The sequence below is a fragment of the Hakea prostrata genome, unplaced genomic scaffold (assembly GCF_041222555.1).
Source record: "Hakea prostrata isolate BN-2017 unplaced genomic scaffold, UWA_Hpros_2 contig_19, whole genome shotgun sequence".
NCBI lineage: Eukaryota > Viridiplantae > Streptophyta > Magnoliopsida > Proteales > Proteaceae > Hakea > Hakea prostrata.
The window spans coordinates 300,825-316,435 of NW_028291138.1; the positions used below are offsets into that span (position 1 = coordinate 300,825).

General features: G+C 41.5%; 1 protein-coding gene across 1 annotated transcript; it reads left to right on the plus strand.

Moving 5' to 3' along the window:
• The first annotated feature begins 917 nt into the window (after nucleotides 1–917).
• On the plus strand, nucleotides 918–2,606 carry LOC148999265 (uncharacterized). The gene has a single exon (XM_089141334.1). It carries the CDS (start codon nucleotides 918–920, stop codon nucleotides 2,604–2,606), a length of 1,689 nt encoding a protein of 562 aa, XP_088997460.1.
• The last annotated feature ends 13,005 nt before the right edge of the window (nucleotides 2,607–15,611 follow it).

The window sequence follows — 15,611 nt, forward strand, 5'->3', positions numbered from 1 at the left end:
TTATTGTTGATAGACTAAAACCATGGATCCTATGATGGTTCACATCCGCGGGTTGTAGGGCGGTTAACCGGGCCCGGCGGGCGGGGTGTGACACGGAGCCCGTAGAAAAACTGGTAAGGATACAACTCAGTCAATCCCTTCTAGACAGAGGAACGTTCATCGGCTCGGAGCAACCGGAAAGCTTCAAGAAAGAGCTTACTCAATTCTTGTGTGATAATGCAGATATCTTTGCATGGTCGGCAAGTGACATGCCAGGGATAGACAGGCGGGTTGCAGAACACAAACTCTGGATACAGAAGGATGCTACCCCGGTCATCAAAAGACAAAGGAACTTCGCGATAGAAAAGCATGAAGCGATCAGGATCAAAGTTGAAAAATTGGAGCAATCGGGTTTTATAAAACCAATTGAATGCCCGACCTGGCTGGCCAATGTTGTAATGGTCAAAAAGGCAAATGGGAAATGGAGAATGTGTACCAACTACACAGACTTGAACAAAGCCTGCGCAAAAGATTGTTACCCACTCCCGAGGATTGATCTTCTGATCGATGCAACCGCTGGGCACGAAGTCCTTAGCTTCATGGACGCTTATTCGAGGTACAATCAGATCTTGATGAGTCGGGAGGACGAGAAACATACTTCATTCATGACAGATCAGGAAAGTTACTACTACCGAGTGATGCCTTTCGGTTTGAAAAATGCAAGGGCCACATACCAGAGAGCTATCAATAAAATTTTTCAATACCAGATCGGGAGGAACATTGAGGTTTACGTTGACGACATGCTCGTGAAGAGTTTGGTTCGGGCAGGGCATTTGGCCGACTTAGAAGAAACGTTCGATGTGCTTAGAACGTACCAAATGCGCATGAACCCTGAAAAATGTGCCTTCGGAGTTTCTTCGGGAAAGTTCCTCGGGTTCATGGTTTCTCAAAGAGGAATAGAGGCCAATCCGGAAAAGATCCAGGCACTGATCGAGATGATGCCACCCGTTATGATAAAGGAAATGCAGTGTTTAACTAGGCGGCTAGCCGCTTTAAACCGGTTTATATCCCGGGCAGGAGAAAAGTGTAATTCTTTTTTCAAGGCGTTGAAAAGCACATCAAGTTCTGGAGCAATCACATGGACAGGGGAATGCCAGCAGGCGTTTGATCAACTCAAAACGCCTCTCGGGACAACACCCGTCTTGGCACGGCCCATAACCGGGGAAACTCTCACAGTTTATCTTGCAATTTCACTAACGGCAGTTAGTGCGGTGTTGGTCAGAGGGGATACGATCCAGAACCCGGTCTATTATGTGAGTCACGTGCTCATAGATGCGGAGACACGGTACCCGGACGTAGATAAGCAGGCATTAGCACTTCTTGTGGCATCACGAAAGCTAAGGCCCTATTTTCAAGCACACCCGATAACAGTCCCGACCAATTTTCCACTAAAAAAAATACTTCAAAGGCTTGATGTGGCAGGAAGGATGGTCGGGTGGTCGGTGGAGCTTAGCGAATATCAGATCGAGTTCAAACCGAGGACGGCCATAAAAGCTCAGATACTGGCCAATTTCATTGTCGAAAGCACCCTACCACAAAGGGAAAATCAAACAGCATCAACTGAAACATCTGACTTATGGATTCTACACGTTGATGGCTCGAGCAGTGTTTCTGGATTGGGAGCAGGATTGACCCTCAGTAGCCCCGACAACTTTACCATTAGCTATGCTATAAGATTTAGTTTCCAGGCTTCAAATAATGAAGCAGAATACAAAGCTGTCATAGCAGGCTTACGTGTGGCTCGAGCACTCAGAGTTCGGGAATTAGAAGTAAGAAGTGATTCCCAACTAGTTGTCAACCAAATCAAGGGAGAATACGGTGCAAAGGATGAGAGAATGGCTAAGTATTTAGTCAAGGTAGAACAGATCCAGGCTTTCTTCGATCTGATAACCTACCGACAGATACCTAGAAAGGAGAATGAAAAAGCAGATGAACTCTCCCGCTTGTCCTTGGGGAATTACAAAAACTTGGACTCGACAATTTATATCGAAGAACTAAGCAGCCTAAGCATCCAGGAGGTAGAAACATTTGAAATCAATAATGAGCCTGATGGACAACACCTCTTGGTTGAATACATTCGGGATGATACTCTGCCGACTAATCTAAAGGAAGCCAAAAGAATCAGAAACCAGGCGGCTCGGTTCACTATTATCGGGGACCAGCTGTATAGAAGGTCGTTCACAGAGCCTCTCTTGAGATGTGTTGGGCCATCCCGAGCAAGCTATGCCCTAGCTGAAATTCACGAGGGTATCTGTGGCGCACATATGGGCGGAAAGGCGTTGGCACAAAAAGTATTACGCTCGGGCATATTCTGGCCTATTGTGCAAAAGGACGCAATTGAGTATGTTCGCAAATGTGAACAATGCCAAAAACATGCTAATGTCCCGAAGTTACCAGCAGTTCCCATGATGTCCGTCTCAAACCCGACTCCATTTGCAATGTGGGGAATGGACATAGTTGGGAAATTACCAAAGGCTCCCAGGAATCGGGAATACATAGTGGTTGCAATAGACTACTTCACAAAATGGGTCGAAACTGAACCATTATCCTCCATTACAGAAAAATAGATGGAATTTTTTTTTGAAGAAAAGGTTATATACAAATTCGAGATACCTCGGATCCTGGTGACAGACAATGGAAAACAGTTTGAAGGAGCAAGATTCAAATCCTTCTGTATGTTCAAATCCTTCTGTATGCGATACCACATAGAACATCGGTTCGCCTCAGTTGCCTACCCTCAGAGCAATGATCAAGTAGAAGTCACCAACAGGACACTTCTTGATGGGATCAAGAAGAGATTGGAGGATAATCGGGCAAAGTGGGTCGAGGAACTCCCGAGTGTCCTGTGGTCATACAAAACTATGGTGTGAACCCCGACTGGAGAAATTCCTTTTTGCTTGGCTTATGGAACTGAAGCCTTAGCTCCTGTAGAGGTGTTGGCTGGATCGTTACAATACGACATTTTTTATGAAAGCCAGAATGACCAGGGCCTAAGTGAGAACCTAGACCTTTTGCAAGAAGTCCGAATAAGGGCACAACAAAGGAATCAGCTGTATCAAAAAAGAGCAGCACAACACTACAATTCTCGGGTCAAAAGGCTAAGATATCGATCGAGAGATCTAGTGTTGAGACGAACTGGGGCTTCGAATCGAGGAATCAAGGAAAGTTAACTCCAACATGGGAAGGACCTTACCTGGTAGACAAAGAAACAAGGCCGGGATCATACCAAGTGAAAGACACAGAAACTGGAAAACCGATCGGTCGTTCTTGGAATCCCACCAATTTAAGAAAGTTCTACCAATAGCCCTTATAAGTGTCGGGTCTATCCCGTTTACACTTGCGCCTTTTACAAGGACTTACATCTTTTTCTTAAAAGATAGAATAAATTTGGGTCAATCCCATTTACACTTGTGCCTTTTATAAGGACTTAACATCTTTTTCTTGAAAGATAACATTCATTCGGGTCTATCCCGTTTGACTCTTTGCGCCTTTTATAAGGATTTAACATATTTTTCTTGAAAGATAACATTCATTCGGGTCTATCCCGTTTGACTCTTTGCGCCTTTTATAAGGACTTAACATCTTTTTCTTAAAAGATAACATTCATTCGGGTCTATCCCGTTTGTCTCTTTGCGCCTTGAAAAAGGACTTAACATCTTTTCGTTAAAAGATAACATTCATTCGGGATATTCTCGTTTATCTATTCGCACTGATTCAGTTAAAAAGATGCAACAAATAACCAACGCTATAATAGCAAAATCATTGATTCATTCATCAAATGGTTACATTGTTCGGGAGAAAAAGAGTTACATAAAAAGATTAAGAGATAAAGGCTGGAAGGTCTTCAATCATTCTTCATGGAGGGACTTCCGGGGAGATTCTCTTCTGTGGCAGGCTCGACCACACCTTCAGGGGACTCCTGTACCTCTACAGCAGTCTCAGTCGGGGAGCCATTGCCTTCCTCCTCGACGAAAGTCCCCTCGGGATCATTACCTTCAAAATCTTCGGCCTCTTCCTGAGCCCTTGAATCTTCTTTCTCTTTATTCTCCTCCTCTTCCACTCCTTCTTCGGGAGGGAGTTTGGGACTAGGGTCAATATAATTAGTGGCAACAGGAAAAGGGAAGAATTCGAGTTCGGGAAGATCACCCGGTCGGGGCAGCTTGAGTTCATCATAAATCTGGGGATCCAGAAGAAGTTTCAGATCATTGGGACGAGGAAGCTTAGTCTGCTCCAACACCTTCTTAAAAGCTAAGCGTAATCCCCTCTTAAAGGCGGGAGTAGCAATGGCCAGCGAAAGTTTTTCGAACTCTTCGGTCTCAAAGTATTCCTCAAGGACATCTCGCCTGAAGATCTGCTTCCCCGAGGACTTCAGTTCTGTTAACTCATCCCTCAGCTGGGCCTTCTCGTTCTTCTCAACCGCCAAGAGGGCCTCAGACGCCCTAAGTCTTCGGTAACCTTCCCAAGCCTCTCCTCGAGATCACTGACTTTTCCTTTGTATTTACCTTTGCTCTTGGAAAAGACGTCCCTCTCTTTCTTGAACTTGGCTGCTTTTTCCTCGGCCTCCTTCAACTTCTTCTCTACCTCTTCTTTCTGGGTAATGGCAGCACGGGCCCGAACGTTCGACTCCCCATGGAGCTGCTCGGCCAGTGCTAACTGATTAGCTTGGTCCCGTGCCCTTCGAAGGGACTCGGAAAATATGTGGACGACCCCAGCAACATATCTGAAGAAGAAATGTTAGATATAAACAAATATAGGGAGTCGGGAGGAAAAGAAGAACTTCGAGAAGGAATTACCTGAATCCTTCCTTAAAAAAACTCCCTATTCGGGAGATTCTGCAAATACATCTGGTTGGCATCATTTGTGGCCTGATTCAGCCATTGCTCGGCACACCCAGAATCACTAAAAACAGTGTTAAAATTGGGATCGCCAGCTGAAGGAGAGGGCACAACCTCCCGGGTAGGTTCGTTAATACGAACCCTCTTAGGAAGATGAGGAATCCCGTCTGCCTTTCGTTTTTTAGCTCCCGAAGCAGGAGCTTTCTTCTTTGGACTCTTCTCAGTCCCGATTGTAATAGGCTCCGAAGAAGGTCGCCCCGTAGGGGGAGCAATCTTTGTTGGTACAGAAACTTGCAAGGGAGTTTTTTCTTTCAATACTCCCGAAGAAGAAGGTTTGTTGGTAGGCACAGGCTTTATCCTTTTTGCCTCGTCCATCTTCCCAAAAGCCATTGCCAGCAGATCATCCTCAGAGATATTATGACTCACTGCAAAACAAAAAAGATATAATCAGGTCAGCACAGCATGTACGAAGGAAAAGCAATAAAAGCAAAGACTTACTCGGGGAGAAACCGCATATCTGAAGCACCGACTCATACTCCATGGAATACCCATGGACTGCAAACTCATCATCGTCGACCTGGTTAATGATCTCGATATATTTCTCCTCCTCGGGATAAAGGACGACTGGGATATTTAGACGTTCAATTTTCTCCTTTGGTACTTCCTGGAACTGAGTACGGAAGGGCTCGGGAGAAGGTGGCTTGAAGAAAAGATAAAATTCCCTCCACTTCTTGGTGGTGGACGAGAGGGAGTCTTTCAAAAGAAAATTTCCTTGAGAAGAGGAAATTATTTTTGAAAGAAAAAACCAACCACATTGGCTATGAGGATGAAGAGAGTAATAATGATGAAACAAGCCGAAGGTCGGGAAGACTCCCAAAGAATGGCAGAAGCCGACGAACCCGATCATGATTAGCCAACTGTTCGGGCTCAAACTAGACGGGCTAAGCCCGTAGTGGTCGAGAACATCGACGAAAAGATAGTGCAAAGGAAGACGCAGCCCCCCGATGAAGGCATCGTAGTACAAGGGATAAAATCCCTTCGGTGGACTATTCATCCTCTGACTATCAGTCGGGAGGATAATTTGATACCCCTCGGGTATACCAAAGCTAAGTCTAAATCTATCTAAGTCTTCAGGAAAAAGGGAACAGAGGTAAAATTCTGGTCCCGAGGAGTTCTAGACAAAATCAACATGCCAAGGACTCAAAGGCTCTGACTCGGCCAGCGCTAGAGCAGCAGGATCCAGTTTTTTACGATCAGGTTTACGAGGAATAGCCCCCCGAAAACCACTGGGACGTTGAAAAGGTGGACGAGGTGGAGCTTTTGATCTAGATACCCGGGAGGTAGACGGGACATCTGTTTGAAGGAAAGCTTGGGAATATGAAGCGGGAGGATCCCGGGAAGTGGCAGTAGACTCAGGTCTCAAAGCACTCCGGGGCGAAGGAGTGGCGGAATCGGAAGTAGGGGCAGGACTTGAATTTGAACTGTGAGCAGGACCTTCCCGAGACTCAACACTGGGAACGGCCTCTACTTCGGTCCCTACTTCGGCCTCTACTTCGGCCTCTACTTCATCTTGAGCAGGTTGAACAGCCGGGACCTGACTTTCTCTTTTTTCCTTATCCTTATGAAACATCTCATGAATTTCTATAAGGAGCCAAGGATCATCATCTTGGGTGGAACTGCCGCAAGACCCGGATCTCTCCTCGTCTGAGGTTTGCTCGTGGAGGTCTTTTAGACGATCCCCGGTCAGGTTATACCTCTTGGTTTGATCACTATCACCCTCACTAGCGTACCCCTCGGCCCGACGACGTTTCTCCCGATACACGGGAATGGGAACCTTAGGCTGATGCCTAAAACCCCTCAAGCTCACTTTTGGTCTCTTCGCCTTATACTTCCTCGGGGCCATAAGAAAGAAAGGAGACTTACTGCTTGGAGACTTGGAAGGCTTGGAAGGCTTGGAAGGCTTTGAAGATTAAGTCAGGAGCGTTTCTTAGTCGAGAGCAAAGAAAACAATGGAACACAAATGAAGAGGAAGGCCCTTATTTATACTACCGGAAGGGGCATTACGTTCCTGGATCGAACGGTTACACCCATTGATGATCAACGGTTACAGAACTGAGACGGTTCACCTCCCCGAGACACTCATGATGAGCCTAGGCATAGCGGTTTGACGTGTCACTCTCGGACTGGGCGAGGACCTCGAGGAAAGCCGTTATAAAAATGGCTGGTCACTTCATTGCAGACATTTAATGCACCCGATGAGAATACCCCCTAAGTCTCCCAAGAATGTGGAACAATACTCAGGATAAGAGTCTTCTCAGCAATCGGGATAAGCGACAAATTTGGTTATGAACTGCTACATTCTCCAAAGTTATGTAGAGTAATGATCGGGAGAAAGAATCGAGAAGAAAGACCTGGGGATTACCCTCAACACTCGGGACAACGTCTGATTGTTACCATAATCATGGATAGCCAGTACTCTCTTAGAAATTCGGATACTGGATGATCCAACTTCCCAGCTATCCCGAACCTTGCAAACAACGACGGGGATAGGGGGCTTATGATACGGGAAGCTTATACCTAAGCGGGTGTAACCCGGCCCAACCAGGTACAACCCGATTGATCGGGTGTAACCCGGCCTAACCTAGACGGGTCATCTCATTGGTACCTCTTCCTATATCGACGGGATACGCCTGAGTGGGGCTCTACAGATAATCGGGACATGGCCGATTATGTTGACCAAAGCGCACATCATGCTCAAACAAATAAGGCAGGCTTCCCCTGTTGAGAAAGTCAACTCCGTCAGCATCTGTGTTGGAACCAATAACGGAAAGGCATAATCCCAGGAAATACGATGGCTCTTGTCAAGCGGACTTACCAAAAACACATAAGGTAAGTAACACGGTATAAGGTAGGGGACGCACCCCCTTGGTAAGCAACCAATACACTCTGAGTATAATCTTGTGTAGCTTTTGCACGAGACCTCACTCTATTCGTCATCTGACTTTGCCATCGGAGACGGCTGCCCGGCACACAAGCCGGCCCGCATCTAACCTTTCTTGCAGGGCTCATCGTCCCGGATACAAGAGGAGGCTCATTCGGATCCAGAAGTATAATTGATCCGCATCAGGAGCAAAATAGGGTTAAAATGCAAGAAATAAGAGAGATAAGCGACATTGGTGACATTGTCAACATTTGGTGACATAACAGCGATATATCATAGACTTATTGTCGACCTCGTGTCGAAGGGGGGTGTCATGTTGCCCCACTCTAACAAGGTGATATATCGTCGACACTTCGAACCACGACCATACCCTCCTATACTACCGATTTGGACCCTCTACCCCGCACCCCATGCCTCTAGAATCCCCTTTCACATCCCACCTAACACAGATCACCCTGGCCCCCACCTATATCAAATGAGATGTGAGAGAGAATTTTTGGGGCTAGAGGACCTGGACTTCTCTACTACACTTTACACAACCATTAGAATTAACAACCAAGCATCTCTCAGGTGGGCGAATCCAATGATATATGGCAATAGGTTTCAAGAGGAACTTGCATTGAATCCCTCAACATTGTAAAAATGCCATACTCATGGCACTATATCCTCCATTTTAGCCCCTTCCTCCATAAATCTGAGTTGGAGTAGCATCGATATCAATCTTAAACCGTCACGTGGCGCTTTTAAGGTTCAAACAAAGGTCCTAGATCCCATATTTTTTACATGTGGTTGGTTGTTCTACCATTTTATCAATATCTCATTCTACATAAAAAATAAATAAAATAAAAAACCGAACCAGTTATGAATTTTTTTTAATTACTCTTTGTAATTACGGTTATCTTTGTCTTATTCTTTTTTTCTTTCTTTCTTTTTTAAATAAATAAAGATAGTCTTTTATTTTTGTTTTTGTTTAAAAAATACAAATTTTCTTAAAATACATAATAAACATTTTTGTCTATTATGAATTCTTCTCAAAACTCATTCTATTCATTTTTTTGGTACATAAGTCACTTTGTTGTGGAGGGTATTCAACCCATTCTATTCATTTTTTTGGTACGTAAGTCACTTTGTTGAGGAGGGTATTCAACCCGAGAACCCCACACACTCCCTCGGGGAGTTGAAGAATCCCTAGTGGAGAACCACACATATCCCCTCGGGGAGTTGAAGAACTCCTCGTGAAGAACCACACACAACCCTTTAGGGAGTTGAAGAACCCCTTCCCTAAGGGATCCCTCGATATTCACTCGAGATAGGCTTGGGTATTGAGAGAACGCCCAGTGCTAATTAAGTCCAAGAAGAATGTTGAAGACGACCAAGTCAAAATGGTCAGTTAGAGATAATCACCCATCAATACCCATTCCATAATGTGGGGAAGTGGATAATGGAGTAACGGCTCCATTAATCCAACTAAAAGAGGAACGTGCTTCCTAAGACAACTCGCCCACTCTTCGACTAAATAAGCGAAATCGACGGAAGGGACATCTCTAGGTAACCATTATATAACTTCCATCTTAAGATGAGCAAGATACAAGATTTATCTTATTATTAGTCTCTACGCTTTGAGAATCCTCTCAAGGCCTTTTATTGTTAGCTAGACTAACTTAGGCATCGGAGGCAGTCTCCCGTCCAACACAAGATCGGTCCACTCTAATTTCTTTTGTGAGTGCAGACATCACACCTACTCGTATTCAGTTGAAGAAGCCTTCAAGAAGTCGTCCAACAACTGGTTGATGCGAAGAAGGTCTAGACAACACAACACACTTAAAAGATATAAATGCAAATATATTGAGGTAACGACATCCATGCCCCCCCCCCCACCTGTGCCCGAGGGCTCTACTGTACGAATCCGGATCTTCTCCCCATCGGGGGAGCACAGAGTGCTCCCCCATGGCTTCCTGACCACAAATACCAGTGGGTCCCACTAGTGAAAAAAAAAAACTTCTTTTTTTATTTTTTCCAAAAAGTGTTTTTCACCGTGGGCCCCACTGATATTTGTGGTCGGAAGCGTTAGGGGGAGCTGATCCGGACTCTATACAAGCAATCCAAGACCAGAAACGGGAACAAGGGGTGGGTCCCACTTTCGGTCAAACTTAATTACATAATAAAATTTAGGGTAATTTTCATCTGGACCCCCTGAGGTTTGCTCTATGTCATTTCTAGTCCAAAATAACTGAGACTTTGCATCTGCCTCCCCTGTACTATAGAAAAAGTCAATTTAAGGACAGATTATCATTTTATGACCAATTTGCCCTTTTTTTAATTAAAATTTTTTACATACATAATCTTCATGTTTATTTTCTTCTTTTTTTCTGGTTCTACCATCGCTAATGTTTATTACGGGGAAAGTACACACTGTAAACCCTAAAAAATCTTGATCTTTCCCTCTGTGTAGCCGCCGAGTTTGCAAGGAAAGTACACAAATCAAATTGTAAACCCTAAAAATTATTGATCTTTCCCTAAGAAATCTTGATCTTTCCCTTTGTGTAGCGGCCGACCGACGTTTGCAAGGGAAAGTACACAAATTCTTGATCTTTCCCTCTGTGTAGCGGCCGGCCGACGTTTGCAAGGGTAAGTACACAAATTATAAACCCTAAAAATTCTTGATCTTTCCCTATGTGTAGCGGCCGGCCGACGTTTGCAAGGGAAAGTACACAAATTATAAACCCTAAGAATTCTTGATCTTTCCCTCTGTGTAGCGGCCGACGTTTGCAATCGTGATTGGTTAGAAAAATTCATGGTTTCTCCTTATTCTACATCTCTGATTCTCTTCCTCTCCATCGATGGTGAAAAAGCAAAAGGTTCCATAGCAAATTGCCCAAGAAGCTTTTGGAGTCGTTCAACAAAGAACAACTAATCGACAAGGGCATAAAGTATTAGCCAACACAACATGTAAATCCCAGAAGCCATTAACCTACTCAAATAATTGTCCATTGATTACAAAAGAGCGGTAAGAAATAGGAAGTTCTTTTTGGTTTCTCTTTCCTTTTTATAATTAGTTTGCTTCCAAATTTGCTCAGTTAGAACTCAAATGGGGAATATGTTGTTTTTTCAGGTCCATACAGGAAGATGCATTTGAAGCTTGGAATTTCCACTAAAAATGCATTTGAATCCTGAAGCACGACTACTATTGAAGAAATTTTAAAGAATTTCTTCGATCTGGATCCTCAAGTTTTTAAATTATTCTTCGATCTGAATCCTCAAGTTTTTAAATTATGTAAAAATTCAAATTAAAAAAAAAAAATAAAGGGCAAATTGGTCATAAAAGTGATACTTTGTCCTTAAATTGACTTTTTTCATAGTACAAGGGAGGTAGATGCAAAGTCTTAATTTTTTTGAACTAAAAATGACATAGACCAAACTCGGGGGGGGGGGGAAAAAAACCCCAAAAAAAAAAAAAAAAAGGGGGGGAAAAAAAAAAAAAAAAAGGGGGGGGGGGGGGGGGGGCGGGGGGGGGGGGGGGGGGGGGTGGGCGGGGGGCCGTGGGGCCGGGCGGCGCGGCGGGCGTCGCCCTTTTACTGTGGGAAGAGGGAAAAAAAAAAAAAAAAAAAAAAAAAAAAAAAAAAAGAAGGGGGGGGGGGGGGGCCCCGCCCCCCGCCCCCCCCCCCCGGGGGGGGGGGGGGCGGGACGGGGTGGGATGGTGTGGGTTGGCAGACCTACGGGCTGCGCGGTGCCAAGGGGGGGGATCGGCAAGGGAGGAGATAGTACGATCTTCCGTTAACTTTTTTTGCTTTTGTTCAGGATGATGCTAATAGTAAGAAATTCTTCAGAATGTAATTTTCTTTCTTTTTTTCTTTTTATTTAATCAAAACTCCCTTTCTCCAAAAAAAATGATAACTTGGGGTAAGTCAAGGGACCCATTAAACATGAACTTCATTACCGACGACAATAACTCCTACGGGGAACATTATTGGAGAATGACTTTCGGAAAACCAGTTTTGATTGTTGATTTGTGAAATGCTGATGGGATTTTTCGTTTGCTTCTGTGACGAGGGACGCATCACTAGGCTATCGGAATGTTGCCTTCTGAAATTATCAAACTTAACAACACATAATGGTGATTGATGAAGATGGAATTCACGATTGCATTAATTTTACCAATCAACCAATCATGACGGGCAAAAGTAACAATAGTTATTAATTACCGAAGAAACTGCCTTTCGTCACCAAAAACATCTATGGAATTTTGCAGCAAGGCCCCTCATGTTCAGGCAAAACTCTTGAGGTACCATACCTAAGCTTGTTCGCAAAAGAAAAAAAGACCATCATTGAGTTGGCCAAGAAATCCGTATATCGGTTTGTCTCATGCACCACTCTATACTGCATGGAAAACTCTCTTTAGATCTATAATGTCTTCAACAATTTCTATGGCATACCACAACACTTGGGCAACACCATTGATAACCTGAACTGCATTCAAGGAATAAAACTAAGTCACAAATCTACAAGACCGAATCGTTTTTTATTTTGGTGTCTGAGGTTCATCTAAGCCAGTTTGCGCGCACTTCAATTACATCCTCAAAGGGAGCTTCATCGTCCGCAAGGGTCAAATCTATGACCTCTCTACTGAGAAGTATGGATCTTACCACTCTATCAACCCTACATTGACAAAACCAAATCGTTTTTGCTTCCAAAAGGCTGCACTTAATTCCTCTTAATTCACAATTTAGAATATTTGAATTATTCATTCCCAGGTTTTTAAATTTTTTTATAGTACCCTCAAATTTCCATTTTTTATATTAATTTTCTTCATTTTTTCAATATTTTCTCTTCTCACATGTGAAATATCACTATTTAGCTCTCATCAATATTGAGAACAATTTTTAAAGGTAAAATAATGAATATAAATGTCATCCCTAGTTAAAAACTAACTCTTTAATCCCTATTTATTTTCTCATCTCTTCTCTCTTGTATCTTTTATTCCTATTTATTCTCTTCTATTTCCATATGAATGTGGGTTAAAGGAAATTTTTGAAAAAAATCTTATTAGATATTCACAATGTCATTTTTTAATTAGAAATTAACTCCTCAATCCCTATTTATTCTCTCATGTTTCTCCTCTCTCCTCTCTCCTCTTTTTTTTTTTTCTATTTATTCTTCTCTTTCTATAAACGTGGGTTAAAGAAAATTTTGAGAAAAAATCTTCTCCACAATTAGATACTCTTTCTCTTTTTCAATTTATTTATTGTTTATTATTATTTTTTTTTTGTTATTCTTTATTTGATTTTATATTCTTTGTTTCTTTATTTCTTTTACAATTTTTGTTATTTGATTTATATTGTAACTAAAATGTTTATATATTTGATTTTATATTCTTAGTAAGGTAATTAACTACCATTGGTTTGCATCTCTTACTTAAAAAAAAAATTGGTTTGCATCTGACTTTTTAGGGTTGAAGTCATGTGTATTTTTTTTGTAGTGATGCTTTAATTTACCTATATCTTGTTGGAAAAAAAATATCATTATCATTAATTTATCTATTTTTGTTAAATATGTGTGGGCCCACAAAATATATGTAGGCATATTCCTTAATATAATAAAATAATTCATAAGTGGGACCCCCAATCGGTTTTGTAAGGGTCCACACAATATGTGTGGCGAAAAAACATTAGTGCTTCTCCAATCTAGACTTCCATTCTTTGGCCCCCAATATTGAATCATAGGTCCGCCCCTGCTCATTCCACCTTTGATCACCAACACCACATAGCCTCCATGCATGATCCTGCCAAGGAATCATACCTCATCTACTACGGATTTGGATCCTCTACCTCCACTACCCCGATGCCTCCAGACCACCCTAGCCTTCTTATGTCAAGCGGACTGTGAGAGAGAAACTTTGGAACTAAAGGATCTGAACTCCTTTGCTACCTAGTTCACAACCATCAAAATTAAGAATACCACAACGTTGTGAAAATGCCATAGCACTATCCTCAATTAGGCTCCTTCCTCCATAAATATGAGTTGGAGTAGCATGGATAACAATTCTCAAATAATGACATAGTGTTTTTGAGATTCAACAATTGTATTTTTTTTTTTGTTTTGGATATGAGGTTCATCCGGGCCAGCTTGCATGCACCATGATTACATCCTCAAGGGAGCTTTTATATAATTAATGTCGTCGATTGGATGCGAACCCAAGACTTTCCCTAGGGAGGTTAGGCCTTTAACCGCTTTACTAACCCATCATTTGCTTCAATTGTATTTTTCTCACCCTTGTATTTGCAAACATTGTAATTCTAAAACACCAAATAAAATGAAATGAAGATCACAAAAAAGATACCTACAAGATAGCAAACAAAGGTCTTAGATTCCATATATTTTGCATGTGGTTGGTCTACCATTTTATCAATGTCTCATTCAACATAAAACCCCCCAGCCCCGTCATGATTTTTTTTTTGGTTTCAAAATTTTTTGAATTACTCTTGGTCATCATGGTTATCTTCTTTTAAAAAATTAAAATTAAAAAAATAAAGATATAGTCATTTACTTTAAAGAATAGAAAATTTGTCAAAATTCAGACATTTTGTCTATTATAGATTGTTAAGTCAAAAATTCATTCTATTCATTTTCACCTAGGTCATTTAAGATCTAAATAAAAGTTAAAGGTATAATAGTAAATTTATATTCTTTTTAAGAAACCCTATTGTTTCTCTTTTGTTTTTCCTTCTACTCCTTAACCCTAAGGACTTGTTATCAATTTTCATTATCAAATTTAATGGACATAGTTTGATATATCAAGTTTATTTTTCATTTCTGGAGAAAAATTACTAAATCATCTTACATTTTTTCCCAAAAATAGATTCTTGTATTCTTTTTGTTTTTTGTCGAGAAATTGAAATTTATTAGAATACGAAATCCCCCGGAATGAACTCCTTATAGGAAACAAAGTGTCGTTTTATAATAAATTTGGATGGCTTAATCCACCAAATGCAAGCTAATCCTAGCCTAGAGGTTCTTGAGACTGGAAAATTTTCAGATCTCCTAATGAAATAGAAATAAATCGTGTGTGATAATTAAAATTAAAAAAAATGAAAGAATGAAAAATGATACCAAATAGGAAAATATTAGTTAAAATTTTGACATTAGTTTATTATAAAAGGTAACAATCAAAACAAAGAAACAAACAAAATTTGAGGAAAGAAACAAAAACCAAAAAAGTTTCAAAGTAAAAAATAGTAGCAAATCTGTTTTTGTAACCGACATGGATGCATGAAGGTCAATACCAGATTGATATAGACAATCCCCAAATACTTCTCTTTCCCTTCTCCTTCGTCCATGTGAGAATGTTTCATCAAAGAAAAAGAAAAAGCTTAAGATGCTTCTCTCTCTCTCTATATATAATTATGCTTTGGTGGACAATAGTGATTGGGTGGATTTTTGATTGAATGAAAAAGCAGATGGGCCCAATGAAATTTCATTTCAGGTTGGTGGGCCCATCCATCTTTTTCCTATATAAGAAAGAAAGAAATCTGAGGAAGCAACCATAATTAGTGTTTGTTTCCTAAAATGACCCTCACGGCCTACAATCTCATCAACACATTGATTGAGTTAGGTGGCCATGAATGTAAAATCACAAGACCTTACTCTTGTCACAAAAGTGAAGCTGCCGACACTCATTGAGTTATTCTTTTTGGGTTCCCAAAGCTTATGATTGAACACTAAATTTGAGCTGTGATTCATGCCTTGTCTTCCTTTATGATAATCCTTCTTCTATACTCACCATTCATTTCCTTTTTAAA

Coding starts and splice junctions, on each gene's coding strand:
- LOC148999265 (XM_089141334.1), top strand. CDS start 918: ATGGTTTCTCAAAGAGGAATAGAGGCCAATCCGGAAAAGATCCAGGCA.